Here is a 12,769-nt window from a genome sequence, read left to right as displayed (position 1 = left end):
GGTGACAATATTTATGAAGGGCTGACGATGTTTATTTGGCAGTTGTTTTGACAGTCTGAATTTCAACAAACAACAAATAATCTATTGAATTCATGGACGTGTAGCGCAGTCAGTAAAACTTAAACCATCTTTATATTAAAGTAATAAAAATATGTTGTTAGCTACAAAATATCCATTGATTTAATAACATAAATCATTTAAAAATATTGTTTAAACTGCTTGTCGTTCCATTACTCTCAAAAATTGGACTGTATGGACTGCAGTTTTGAATATGAACAGCCCATGGGTAGTTTAAATTTTAAAAACGTTCCCTTTATTTCTAAAGAAATAGGACGTAATTGCGTATTTATATCTTGTTTTAGAGCTTTACCGTAATCCACAGAGCTTTAGGAAATACAAGTGTATTGGTCTCCATAAAACTACACAAATAACTTTAATTTAGTACCTATACCATTGTAGCTACTACAATAACCTAAAGGTATCCATGATCTATATTTTTTACACTTAAACATAAAATTCAATTTAACTCACTCATACACACGTAGACAATCGCGCATCACAATTATTTATCACTGAACACACTATTTCAGCTAAATCCATCATTTAATCTCCTAACCATTACACTCCAGGTACGAACCACACCACGCTATACACTGGTGCTAGTCACACCTAGGATTGGTATACCAATCCGTCTGTCGCCAGTTCGGATTGGTTTGCGTATCTTATCGTACAACCCCACGAGTGATTTGACCGATCACTGTTTGTGCTCAACCAATGTATCCACCTCTGGCGTGGTACTACATGGTGAAAATACGCTAGTAAATAGTTTTCTATAGGGGAAATGCTTGGGGAAAGTCACGAGGATTTAGCATAAGATTCTGTGTGTCTTTTTGTAAATTTTTCCATTCAGTACCAAACTTTTACTTAAAAGTGTACCCAAAAGTGTACAAGTTTATTAAACTTTTGAAGAATTACAAGTAACATATACAAATAAGTTTTAACCACTTGTTCTAAAAGCGTTTCTGCAGATAATCTTTTTTCAGTAACTACCGAACTATAGCAAGCTGCTTATGAAGAAACCCACATTTTCTATCAGCCACTCTTTATCTCAAATCATCAGAATTCTGTTTTATTGAAACTGGCTACAATTTAAAAAGGGGAAAGAAACTATTGTCTATGATTTAACAATTGTTAATCTAGCAACGCTAAAACCAATATTTTATTCTATAGTGTGGATATTTATTAATGGTTGTACCTTAGTTTTAAAATTAGCCATGATACCTGCTTTCAATGGCTCTTAAAACTACAGAACTTAATATGCAGTGTTTGTACTCCGTTGCGAAACATGGGTAAAGCGCGAATGAGGAATATTAATATTAGTAGTACAATGCATAGGATATTTATAAATGTTCTGTTTTAATACAAAGAATCAAGTTAAAAATGCATTTTGATGAGCTAATAGTATATGTTACTAAATGTAGTGGTTGTTTGTGCAGCTCAACAATTTATGTTTAAGAAGAATAAAGTAGTGAACTTTATTTCGTAGCAGATAGTAATGTATCTGGTAGCAAGATTAATATTGATAACATCATCCGAGGATCAATTTATAAACTAGTAAAACACCGTACACGACAAATTTTACTCAACTGAATAACTTTTGTATGCACGCGTTTTATTTTATTGTATCGGTTTTTATATTTTTATGCAACGGGTTTCTGTGTTTGTGCATAACCGAAGGATAAGGATTATGCAATATTCCAATTTCAGATTCACGAGATCAAGGCAAGGTAAACAAGCCTCTAAATCAAAAGCATATTGCAGTTGATGGCAAAATTCTGTCTATCAATGTTCGGGTCAGAACTGAGCTTTTAGCCGATTCTGCTTGTTTAACTTGTACAATTCAATCTCTTACATTTTCCGATACAAAATATAATTTATGGTGTTTTTCAAAACTGCGAAATAGGTAAATTGTTTTAAAATTATTTTGATCTCCCTGCATTATTGTTTTTCATATTCCAGTCCATTCTAAAGTTCTATGAGAATTAGGTTGCGATTTTCTTGGGTTTCGCAATAATATTTTTTTTCCAGAAAATCTCACTTTTTCATAGAATTTCAAAGGCCTATGATAGCCTTGACAGGGGAAGAGTATTTCAACAGTGATGGGAAAGTTTGGGATCCCCAGAAAACTAATAAAACTAGTAGAAATGTCCCTGAATGGATCAAAATGTAAAGTAAAAATAGATGGAGAGTTATCAGAAAGTTTTGAAGTGAGGACAGGCGTAAGGCAAGGTGATGGACTGTCACATATACTATTTAACATAGCCTTAGAAGAGGCCCTCCAACAAGTAAGACAAACAAATATAGGCTTGGAAATGGGAACAAAAATAAACATCCTAGCTTTTGCGGACGATGTAGTCATTCTGTCAAAAAACAGAAATGACCTAGAGGAGCTAACCAGACTGTTCATACAAAAAACAGAAAAAATTAATGATGAGAAGAAAAAATATATACACTTCACGAGACAGCCAAATGAAATGAGGGCAAATGAAATTAATTAGTATCGATGGACATATTTTTAAAGCTGTTAACAGCTTCTATATACGAGTATTTAAATTGTTCAATTAAACAATTTAAATATCTAGGAGTAATTATGCCAAGCAGCAATAGTGAAGAAATGGAAATAAATTATAGGATTGTTCAGGCCAATAAATGTATGTACACTTGTAAGAAATTGTTGACTTCAAAGATTCTCTCGCATAGAACAAAAATAAAAATATATCATAGTATAATTCAACCAATATTAACATATGGAGCTAAAACTTGGATTTTTAACAAAAAAGAAGATAATAAAACGATTGTTTTTTAAAACAAAATTTTAAGAATGATATATGGCTCAATACAAGAAAATGGAGAATGGAGAAAAAGGCGTAATAGGGAGATAAGGAATATGTACAATGATTATGATGTAGTAGCACACGTGAAAGGAAGGAGAATAAGGTGGGCAGGACACGCACTACGGAGAGAACAGGGTTCACTATTAAAAGAAGCAAGTATAGGAAAGCCAGAAGGGAAACGACCATTAGGAAGGACCGAGAAGAGATGGTGGGATAGTGTCTCCAAGGACGTCAGAGAAGTGGGGACAGCAGTGGAAGAGGCAGAAGATAGAGATAAATGGAGATCAGTTGTTGGAGCGGCCAAATCCCGCTTTGGCATAAATGGCCATGGGAGTTAGTGAGTGAGTGAGAAAATCTCACGAAGAATTTCCATGTGCATTTTGTTAAACAAATTCAGGGTTGCATCTATAGGCAACCCTACTTGCATCAATTCAGGTGCACATACCGGATGAAACACAAGCTTCAGATCTTATCATAGGACGAATCTACTTTTATTATTCAAAGTCAATAATCTTAGCTAACACTGTTGTCTTTTAAGCCCTAAGTAGACTACTTAGACAGATTTTATAACAGGCTAACAAGTCTTCTTGCAATAATAAAGTTAATGTTTGTCCCTGCTATATATAATAAAATCTACAAGTAACGATACAATAACTGCTATATACTTACTTGATTCTCCTCCAAAGTCGTCATCAAGAGATCTATAGAATCTAGTAAGGGATTCGCTCCTTGAGTCTCCAGTAAATGATAACGGTCTTTGCCTGACCCGTGAGTCACTGACGTCGCCCTGAAATAAATATTAATAGATTAAGAAAATCCCTTGGAAAAAATCTTAAATTAGATATCATTTGCCACTACACATACTTTTTAAACCAATGGATAATCTAGCCCTGTCCAATTTTAATAAGGTCAAAAATTTGAATGATATTTTTTTAGAAACTTCATCTGTACGCATAGGAGTTACACAATGGGCAATTCCTGAACGGCTATAGGAAAGAAAACTTCTCTTGGAGAAACATTAGCTCGATACAAATACGTTGTGATTTGATTTGTGATTAAACCTTAGATAAAGAATATAAATATACCGTTGAATTGAGATTTTAAACATAAAAGACATATTTGACACATTCTAGCCAAAAATGAAAATAGAAAGGACAATTTATTACATGTGGTTGTTTGACAGTATTTTAAACGTTTCGTAATCACTTCTTTGTTAAAATATTGATTAGTAAATATCGATTAATGATTGGGTCTAATCATTGCAAGTAGCTAATTAAGTATTTCATTTTTAATGATTTAGCATAACTAGATATCAAATTTCAAATCCCTGAGATTTGCGCATCCCTCTGTACACTTCAGGGAATGTAATTGTTCATAAATAAATACAAAATAAAATACATCTTTACTGCACTGTAACTTTTGATTGGACATGTCTAGACTGTAACCACTTCAGGGTACTTAATGTTATTTTCCCCACTGAGGAAAAGTAACGTTTCTTCAGCGTTACAAACGTTGTACAAAACATTAATTTCTCCTTTCAGACACGCTCGACGTGAACATTTATAAAGCGCGTGTCATCCATCAGAAATGTTCTACAGAGAGGCATCTTTCTATAGCGAGTTTATCTTCAAATGTCACCTTAAAAAATATCATCAACTTGTGTTTAACAATAGTATGGTACAACAATTATAGTGACAAACGGTATTAGAAATTTACAGTTTGGCTGGTGTAAATCAGCGAATGATCGATATTAAGTAGCATTTTTTCAGTATTTATTTTGCTATAAAAAATATAGATGTCTGTCTGTCTTTGTGTCATACAAGAACGCCCGGGTGAGGTGATACTATCATAGTTTTCACAGGGTTATAAATCCAAGGGAAATCATAGACATAGTCACCCATGTGCAATATATGAATATATATGGGTTGCATATTTCCTCACAACTTTCAAAATGTTAAGGTGATGCTTTAGGAAGTAAATACAAATTGTATGAATTGCAACGAAATTAAAAACCCTAAAATGTTTATATTTTTTTAGTTTACGTTCCTTATTCCTATTTAGACCACGAGTTTATACAGCTGACTCCAATTAATAAAAAGAGGTATTTTGCGAAACAAAGTATTTATTTTTAGTGGATCCATTGTTTTTTTAAACTCTTCCAAATAATTAACCACGACACGTTTTACAATCAATACTGCTATATATTACTTGAGAATCACAGGCAGAGTTAAAATAAAATTATGACTAGTTTCTCTGTAATCCAGCGCTTTGGAATCCGTAAGCAATATATGTGGATCTATCGATTAGAGCTTGTTACTTCACTCATAATTGCCTAAAACTCTCCAATTTTTTTCAACGCAACTTTTACTCAATAGATTGCATGCATAACTAATAAATACATCCCACAAAACTTGTTATGAGACTTCACAACGTTTCGTAGTTTTTCTTTTGATGACCGTACATCAAACAATTAAAACGAACATAAGTTAGTACCGTTATTTATTTTTCATTTGCGTAGCCTAAATACAGATGGGGATTCATTCCGCATCTACAGTACATAAAGCTAAAAAAGAGAAAATCTCTCAAAGAAGAGAATAATGGCAGTAGATTTATCTTTTTGACGATTCCTTTGTAGTTGCGGCTGCGAATCTTGTTAAAGACTTTCCATCAGACCCGGTTATGAATTTTAAGCTAGAACGGCTTTAAATATTGCTTAAAGATTTTATCTGTTACTTACATATAAGTAAGTTTTATGTAAGTTCCGATAAAGCAGACTTCAGATTAAATAGTCATTAGTAAATGTGATGCTTTACAGGTATTTATACCGATACTAATTACTAATATTGAAATTAAAAAAAATTATTATTGGCTAAGTAAACAAATGTCACTTGAAGATGAGACTGTTTATTTACGTTTTTAAACACAATGAAAATACTAAGCATACAATCGTTAAGAAATGGGCCTATTTAGTAATTTATATGATAATCAGTAATGTTGTTCAAAGGTTTATTGCGGACATTTTCCATTACGATGGAAAAAACAATACACAACGTTTCGGGATCTGGAATCTGTTCCCATCCTCATGGGAAAAAACTTAACTAACACTTTACTGTACAACTAACAATGCACAATAGACTATAGTGTTTTGTGATTGGTTATTATTTGCATGTTATTGTATCTTGACTTGACTGCTATCATACTCAATGCTGCTATACAGTTCATATTTTTGACTGCTACTTTCTGTAGTGTATTCCAACTTAGGTTGGGCGTTTGTGTATTGTAATTGTAATGTGTTAGTTAAGTTTTTTCACCTAAAAACGGGATCAGATTCCAGATACCGAAACGTTGTGTGTTGCTATTTACCATCATGATGGAAATGTACACAATAAACCTTTGAACAACATTAACTCTACATCACAAACAATGAACTTTAAACAAAGAATAATCAGTAAACTAAATAACTCATCAAAGAAAATAAAAAATCAAAGGAAATTTATTATAATGTTAAAAATAAATTACGTCTACTATTCATTTGTAAATTAAAAGCTAAAGATTATTTAAATAGAGCAAAATTGTTGACGGATTGAGTAAGTTTTATCTCTTATAACGGGTGACTGCCGGGAACCGGACGAATTTGCAACAGCTGTTACATTGTTGCTACACGTGCTAAGGAGATTGAGATTATGTCATTGTTTTGAGTGAGCTTTACCATTAGTCACGATGGATCAGTGGTCAGTTCAGCATCGTGTTTTTGCATATGACACTTTTATTAAAAATGGCAAATCCGTTATCAAAACACAGCGTATCTTCCGACGCCACTTTAAAGGTCGATTCACACATATCAGTTCAGTCACAGTTCCGTTACAGTCCAGTTACAGTTCAGTCTCAGTTGCATCCGCAATTTATCAGTCAACTATCCGTCAGTTGGTTTCAGTCAGTCTTCCGTCTCTAATATTTACATTAATTTACAGTAAAAAATTTTAAATTATAAACCTACATTCTATCAAATTTTTATTGTCCATCTTGTCAATTGTTACAAACCGTACTCAAAATATAATCACAATCATTTAAATAACAAAAACACTATTTTCTAACCTCAAACAGGTCCGTCAGGCGTCCGAACAATCCAAAAATATCGGTGGAAAGAAATCTGAAACTGACTGACGGACGCCAGCAGAGCGACTGACGGAACTGCAACGGATGAGTGTAGATAGCGCAATATAAAATCCAATAAGGAATATTTTTGTTAACTGTGACGTGCCTGAAGTGACTGGACTGCGACGTGCCGTAACTGATGTGTGTGAATCGACCTTAATATTGCGCGAAATGACACGGTTCCGAGCCGGAATACATTGCTAAGATGGGTGCACAAGTTCAGAACAACAGGGACAGTATCAAAGAAAAAGCCACCCGGTCCAGCAAGAACAGTGAGAACACCAGACAACATCGCCACAGTGAGAACTGCTTTGATGAGGAGCCCGGGTCGCTCTGCACGAAGACACGCACAAGAGCTACGCATGAAGCGCGATTCTGTCAGAATAATTTTAAAATCAGATTTGAAATTTCATCCCTACAAAATACAGGTGGTACAGCAACTGAAAGAGAGGGACTATGGACAAAGAGAAGATTTCGCAGTACGTAGCCTATGCAGGTGTTGTTTACTGATAATCCTGGTGTAATGATGTTAATGAGCGACGAAGCTCACTTCCACTTAAACGGCTCAGTGAACAAACAAAACTTACGATATTGGGCTCCTGAAAATCCATGTTACTTTCATGAAAAACCACTCCACTCTCCAAAAGTAACAGTTTGGTGTGCTGTAGGTCACTTTGGGATAATTGGTCCGTATTTTTTGAGGAAAATGGAGTCACAGTGACAGTGAATTCTGCACGCTTTGTTCACATGTTGGAAACATATCTCAAGTCACAACTTCGGAGGCGAGGAATAAACGTGAAAAATGTTTACTTCCAACAAGATGGGGCCACAGCGCATACTGCCGCTGCATCGATGCGAGTTGTGAAGAAGATGTTCCCTGGCAAGTTGATTTCACGTTTTGGTGACGTGCCGTGGCCGCCGAGGTCACCAGATTTGTCGCCCTGTGACTATTTCTTATGGGGGTGTTTGAAAACTCGTGTCTATGTTCACAAACCACGAACATTATTGCAGCTAAAAGATGCAATCACCGAAGAGGTGAATTTGATTGGACAAAACATGTTGATGAGAGTGCGTAATGATTTGCTCCAGAGGTTGGAAACCTGTATCCAGGTTAACGGCCATCACATGCATGATATCATCTTTAAGAAATAAACCCAAACTATGATAAAAGGTTCCATAAAACATATGTTTTTTGAAATGGTATGTTTTCACCAATTTATATTCAACAATTAAATAATTTTACTATATAAAAAGGTTGTACTATTCATTTAAAAAACGTCCGGTTCCCGGCAGTCACCCTGTAGAATTAAAAAACAGTCACGTACATTTTAACCACCTTTCTTAGTAGTATTGCAAAACGATAAAGCAAGGTGCGTATGACACACAAGACTGAGTGATGGGCTGTAGCTCTGACATGACAGGAGCGAAGGTAGATCAATGCTTTGAGGTCGATACACTTTGTTGTTAAAGGTGAGTTGTCGACCTTCTCTCTCTGTATGACGTCATCTGTAGAGTGCCTGACACACTGTACCACAGACAACACACACGACTGTGTGACAGGCTGTAGCTCTGATATGACAGGAGCGTCAGTAGATCAATGCTGTGAGGTCGATACACTTTGTTGTTATAGGTGAGTTGTCTACCTTCTCTCTCTGTATGACGTCATATGTAGAGTGCCTGACACACTGTACCACAGACAACACACACGACTGTGTGACGGTCTGTAGCTCTAACATGACAGGAGCGTCAGTAGATCAATGCTGTGAGGTCGATACACTTTGTTGTAAAAGGTGAGTTGTCGACCTTCTCTCTCTGTGTGACGTCATCTGTAGAGTGCCTGACACACTGTACCACAGACAACACACACGACTGTGTGACAGGCTGTAGCTCTGATATGACAGGAGCGTCAGTAGATCAATGCTGTGAGGTCGATACACTTTGTTGTTAAAAGTGAGTTTTCGACCTTCTCTCTCTGTATGACGTCATCTTTAGAGTGCCTGACACACTGTACCACAGACAACACACACGACTGAGTAACGGGCTGCAGCTCTGACATGACAGGAGCGTCAGTAGATCAATGCTGTGAGGTCGATACACTTTGTTGTTAAAGGTGAGTTTTCGACCTTCTTTCTCTGTATTACGTCATCTGTAGAGTGCCTGACACACTGTACCACAGACAACACACACGACTGTGTGACAGGCTGTAGCTCTGACATGACAGAAGCGTCAGTAGATCAATGCTGTGAGGTCGATACAGTTTGTTGTTAAAGGTGAGTTGTCGACCTTCTCTCTCTGTATGACGTCATCTGTAGAGTGCCTGACACACTGTACCACAGACAACACACACGACTGTGTGACAGGCTGTAGCTCTGACATGACAGAAGCGTCAGTAGATCAATGCTGTGAGGTCGATACAGTTTGTTGTTAAAGGTGAGTTGTCGACCTTCTCTCTCTGTATGACGTCATATGTAGAGTGCCTGACACACTGTACCACAGACAACACACACGACTGAGTGACGGGCTGTAGCTCTGACATGACAGGAGCGTCAGTAGATCAATGCTGTGAGGTCGATACACTTTGTTGTTAAAGGTGAGTTGTCGACCATCTCTCTCTCTCTCTCTCTGTATGACGTCATCTGTAGAGTGCCTGACACACTGTACCACAGACAACACACACTTCTGTAAAGTTTTTTTACCGTTACATTAGTCAAATTGTTCTGTAAATAGCGCAACGAAAAAAATTAATTTTTCCTTAATTAAATATTTAATCAAGAGTCTTAATACATCAACTTTTCACTATTTGAAATAAATTAAAGAATTTGTCAAAATACTGCAGTTTTATTTAATTCAAACGTTATTTACCATTCTTACACATTGCACCTAACACGCTAATCTTTTTATCCGGTATGTTTGTACTTTTATTTAAAACCAAGCTTGCCAGATAGGCACAAATAGTTGCATTTTTAGGTTTAAAACTCAGTATCTTATAAAATCGTCCTTTTTCATCTAACAAAATTCTTATACAAAATTCATGAAGCAAAATCTTCTCATCCCGAAATTCTCTTTGTAAATTGTAGCTTGTAAATGCTCTTTGTAGCACCTTTCATCTTTTGTATCTCCTAACCATGAAATATGCACATTTTCCAATTATTAGTATTACAAACAATATATAAATAACAAAAACATAACACCACCTTCGTGGATTTGATTAAAGTATGGTGTAGAAATGGCTGCCTCACATGCTTACTTCAGACTAACGACATCCGTTAATGGTACAACATTATCACGTCAACCTACAATTTTCTCCTTCATATGTTGTATTATTACACTGATAGCAATATACGTTATGAATTGAATAAGTATAAGTAATCATACTAATATTATAAATGTGAAAGTTTGTGTGTTTGTTTGTTTATTTGTTTGTTTGTTTGTTTGAAGTTCAATCACGCATTAAATACTGGTCGGATTGTGTTGAAATTTGGTATGATGATAGCTCACATTCCCGATTCACATATAGACATATTCTTACCTCAAAAATCCTTTCGGGCTCTGCCCCAGCGGCTCTGGAGTTTCATATGTCAACCTTATGAGAATTCATATTTAAAAGGAATTAAATAATTTTGCCAGCTGTTTCAACTACACAATTTGTTTCTATGATATTCAATAGCATTAAAAGGTTATACGGTTTACCAACAGGGTGCAGCACCATTAGTTCTTTATACATTTATGACAACAGCTAATTTGAACCAAGCAGCAACAAAAACCTGAGTGTGAGAACTTTACTTCTTTCTATTGTTTAGGTGAAGTAGTAGAACATTATGGCTATGGTAGATGTTCTATATACTATAGTATACCGTAGATTAGGCCTATAGTAAACCAATTTTCTCAAAACGAGTCCCCTCTCATTGCAAATGCAAAGCACGAGTATTTAACTACGATAAGCATTGTATACAAACCCCGTACGAAGGACGGGTACTCAGCTAGTATATAATAAACTTTTGTCATTAAATGGGAATTTGCAATTAATTTTCCTCGCTTACTGGTAGTATTAGTAGGTACACTAATGTGGATATAATGTATGTAGAATAAGTAAAACTTAAGATAAGACATCACCGTGCTTCACCCCTTCAATTTTGCAATATCACATGTAGTTTTAGTACACTGATACTGATTTACAGTGTTAGTAAGAGAAAGATAGGTACTTTAAAGTGTCGATGCTAAACTAACATTTCAACCAATGAATGGTTTTCTCACAACATCATTTATTACAGATTCACATACAAAAAACATCATTTTGGGAAAGTTGTAACGAGTTATTTTTCCTAGGAGCGTAAATTTTCGTTATTTGGCCGTGCGATTGTTGAGGTAAGCAAGCGGCGGCGGCGAACCTGGCTAGCGCCCTTTGACCCGGCTTATCAGTTCGGATAAGCTTGGGTATCCTGGGACTACTGGATAGCCGAGAAGGCCATTCTAGTCGTGGATCACGAGCAGTAAAGGCGCGTTCACACATGGCGACTAACTAGCCGCTACTTAGTCGCCGCTACTTTAGTCGCCGCTATTTACTCGCCGGCAAATTTTCGATCTCTGTTCACACATCGCGATTTGTAGTAGTTAGTACAGTTCGATGATTCGTTGTGAGTAGGGTTTGCTGTGGAAAATGTCTGTAGGAAGGCGAGAGACTTTGAGACGTGTATTGAGTATCTGTGTTAAGGAACTTTGTGATGAATTAGTGAATAAATTAAGAAATAAAAGAAAACGTAATTTCCAGGAAAGTAACCATTTGGTCACTACTCCACTTCACACTATCGGCCATCTTTAGTATAGAATCCGTATAAACTGACAAAACGTTATTAAAAGGAGCAAAACACAACCACGAGTCGTCAGATCGCAAGCTACCGGCTTCTAGTCGGCGATAACACTATTCACACAGGGCGACAGGGTTGCTACCACTCGCGGCGAGTGTACCACGTGACACTTCAAGGTCAGCTACTGGCGACTACTCGCCCCAAAAGTTAAACATGTCCAACTTTCCTCGCGAGTGATTTTTTACTCGCCGGCGAGTGCTAGTCGCCGCTACTTACTGTTCACACATAGCGATTAGTAGCCGCTACTCTAGTCGCAGCGAGTAAAGTCGCCATGTGTGAACGCGCCTTAAGGAAGGGTTAGCGTGTGTCTAGTGAGACGTCCAGTGATTTGGGTGACATCGGTGTCGTCGTGGTTGGTGTTGTGTGAGGTGACAGTGAGTGTCGGTGATTAAGTTGGGTGTTGAGACTCACTGTTGGTGAGTGGACGACGTTCCTTACATTTTGGTTTAAGATTTGATTTAATATTAATCTTACATTTTATTGGTAGAGTTGTAACCGTGCTGGTCAAAGCCTGGCGGTAGTTAGGATTTATATTAGTCACGAATAATATTAAAGTGTATTCCTGACGGGTCTGGGCAGGTGCTAGAGCGCAAATAATATAATTTATTGACTGTAGTAGTTATTATTTTGCGTTGTACCAAGAGTTAGTTATATTACTAATAACTGTGAGGCCCGACAAACCTAGGCTGCAAGATTTAGCGTGCGTAGTTGGAAGCACGTGGCCAGTAGGCTAGTAGCTAATATTATTAGCCTATTAACAGAAGCCCAGCTAACTAATATTAAGTAGGTAGTAGCAGTAGCAGTAGCAGTAGTAGGGTTGTTGTCGATTAATCATTTGATTAACTTAATTTAACC

At 36.5% G+C, this 12,769-nt stretch overlaps 1 protein-coding gene across 1 annotated transcript in view; it reads right to left on the bottom strand.

Moving 5' to 3' along the window:
- Positions 1–12,769, bottom strand: part of LOC128991506 (pleckstrin homology domain-containing family G member 5-like) — a 263,086-nt gene that overhangs the window by 199,396 nt on the left and 50,921 nt on the right. The window contains exon 5 of the mRNA XM_054414443.1: positions 3,564–3,681. Within this exon, the coding sequence (XP_054270418.1) occupies positions 3,564–3,681 (118 nt within the window). The remainder of the gene's footprint in view (positions 1–3,563; positions 3,682–12,769) is intronic.

The sequence above is a fragment of the Macrosteles quadrilineatus genome, unplaced genomic scaffold (genome assembly GCF_028750875.1).
Source record: "Macrosteles quadrilineatus isolate MER2022 unplaced genomic scaffold, UCM_ALF_1.0 Scaffold_4__1_contigs__length_99947679, whole genome shotgun sequence".
In the NCBI taxonomy this organism is placed as follows: Eukaryota; Metazoa; Arthropoda; class Insecta; order Hemiptera; family Cicadellidae; genus Macrosteles; species Macrosteles quadrilineatus.
Note: the sequence above shows the minus strand (reverse complement) of the source record. Positions and strands in the feature narration are given on the sequence as shown.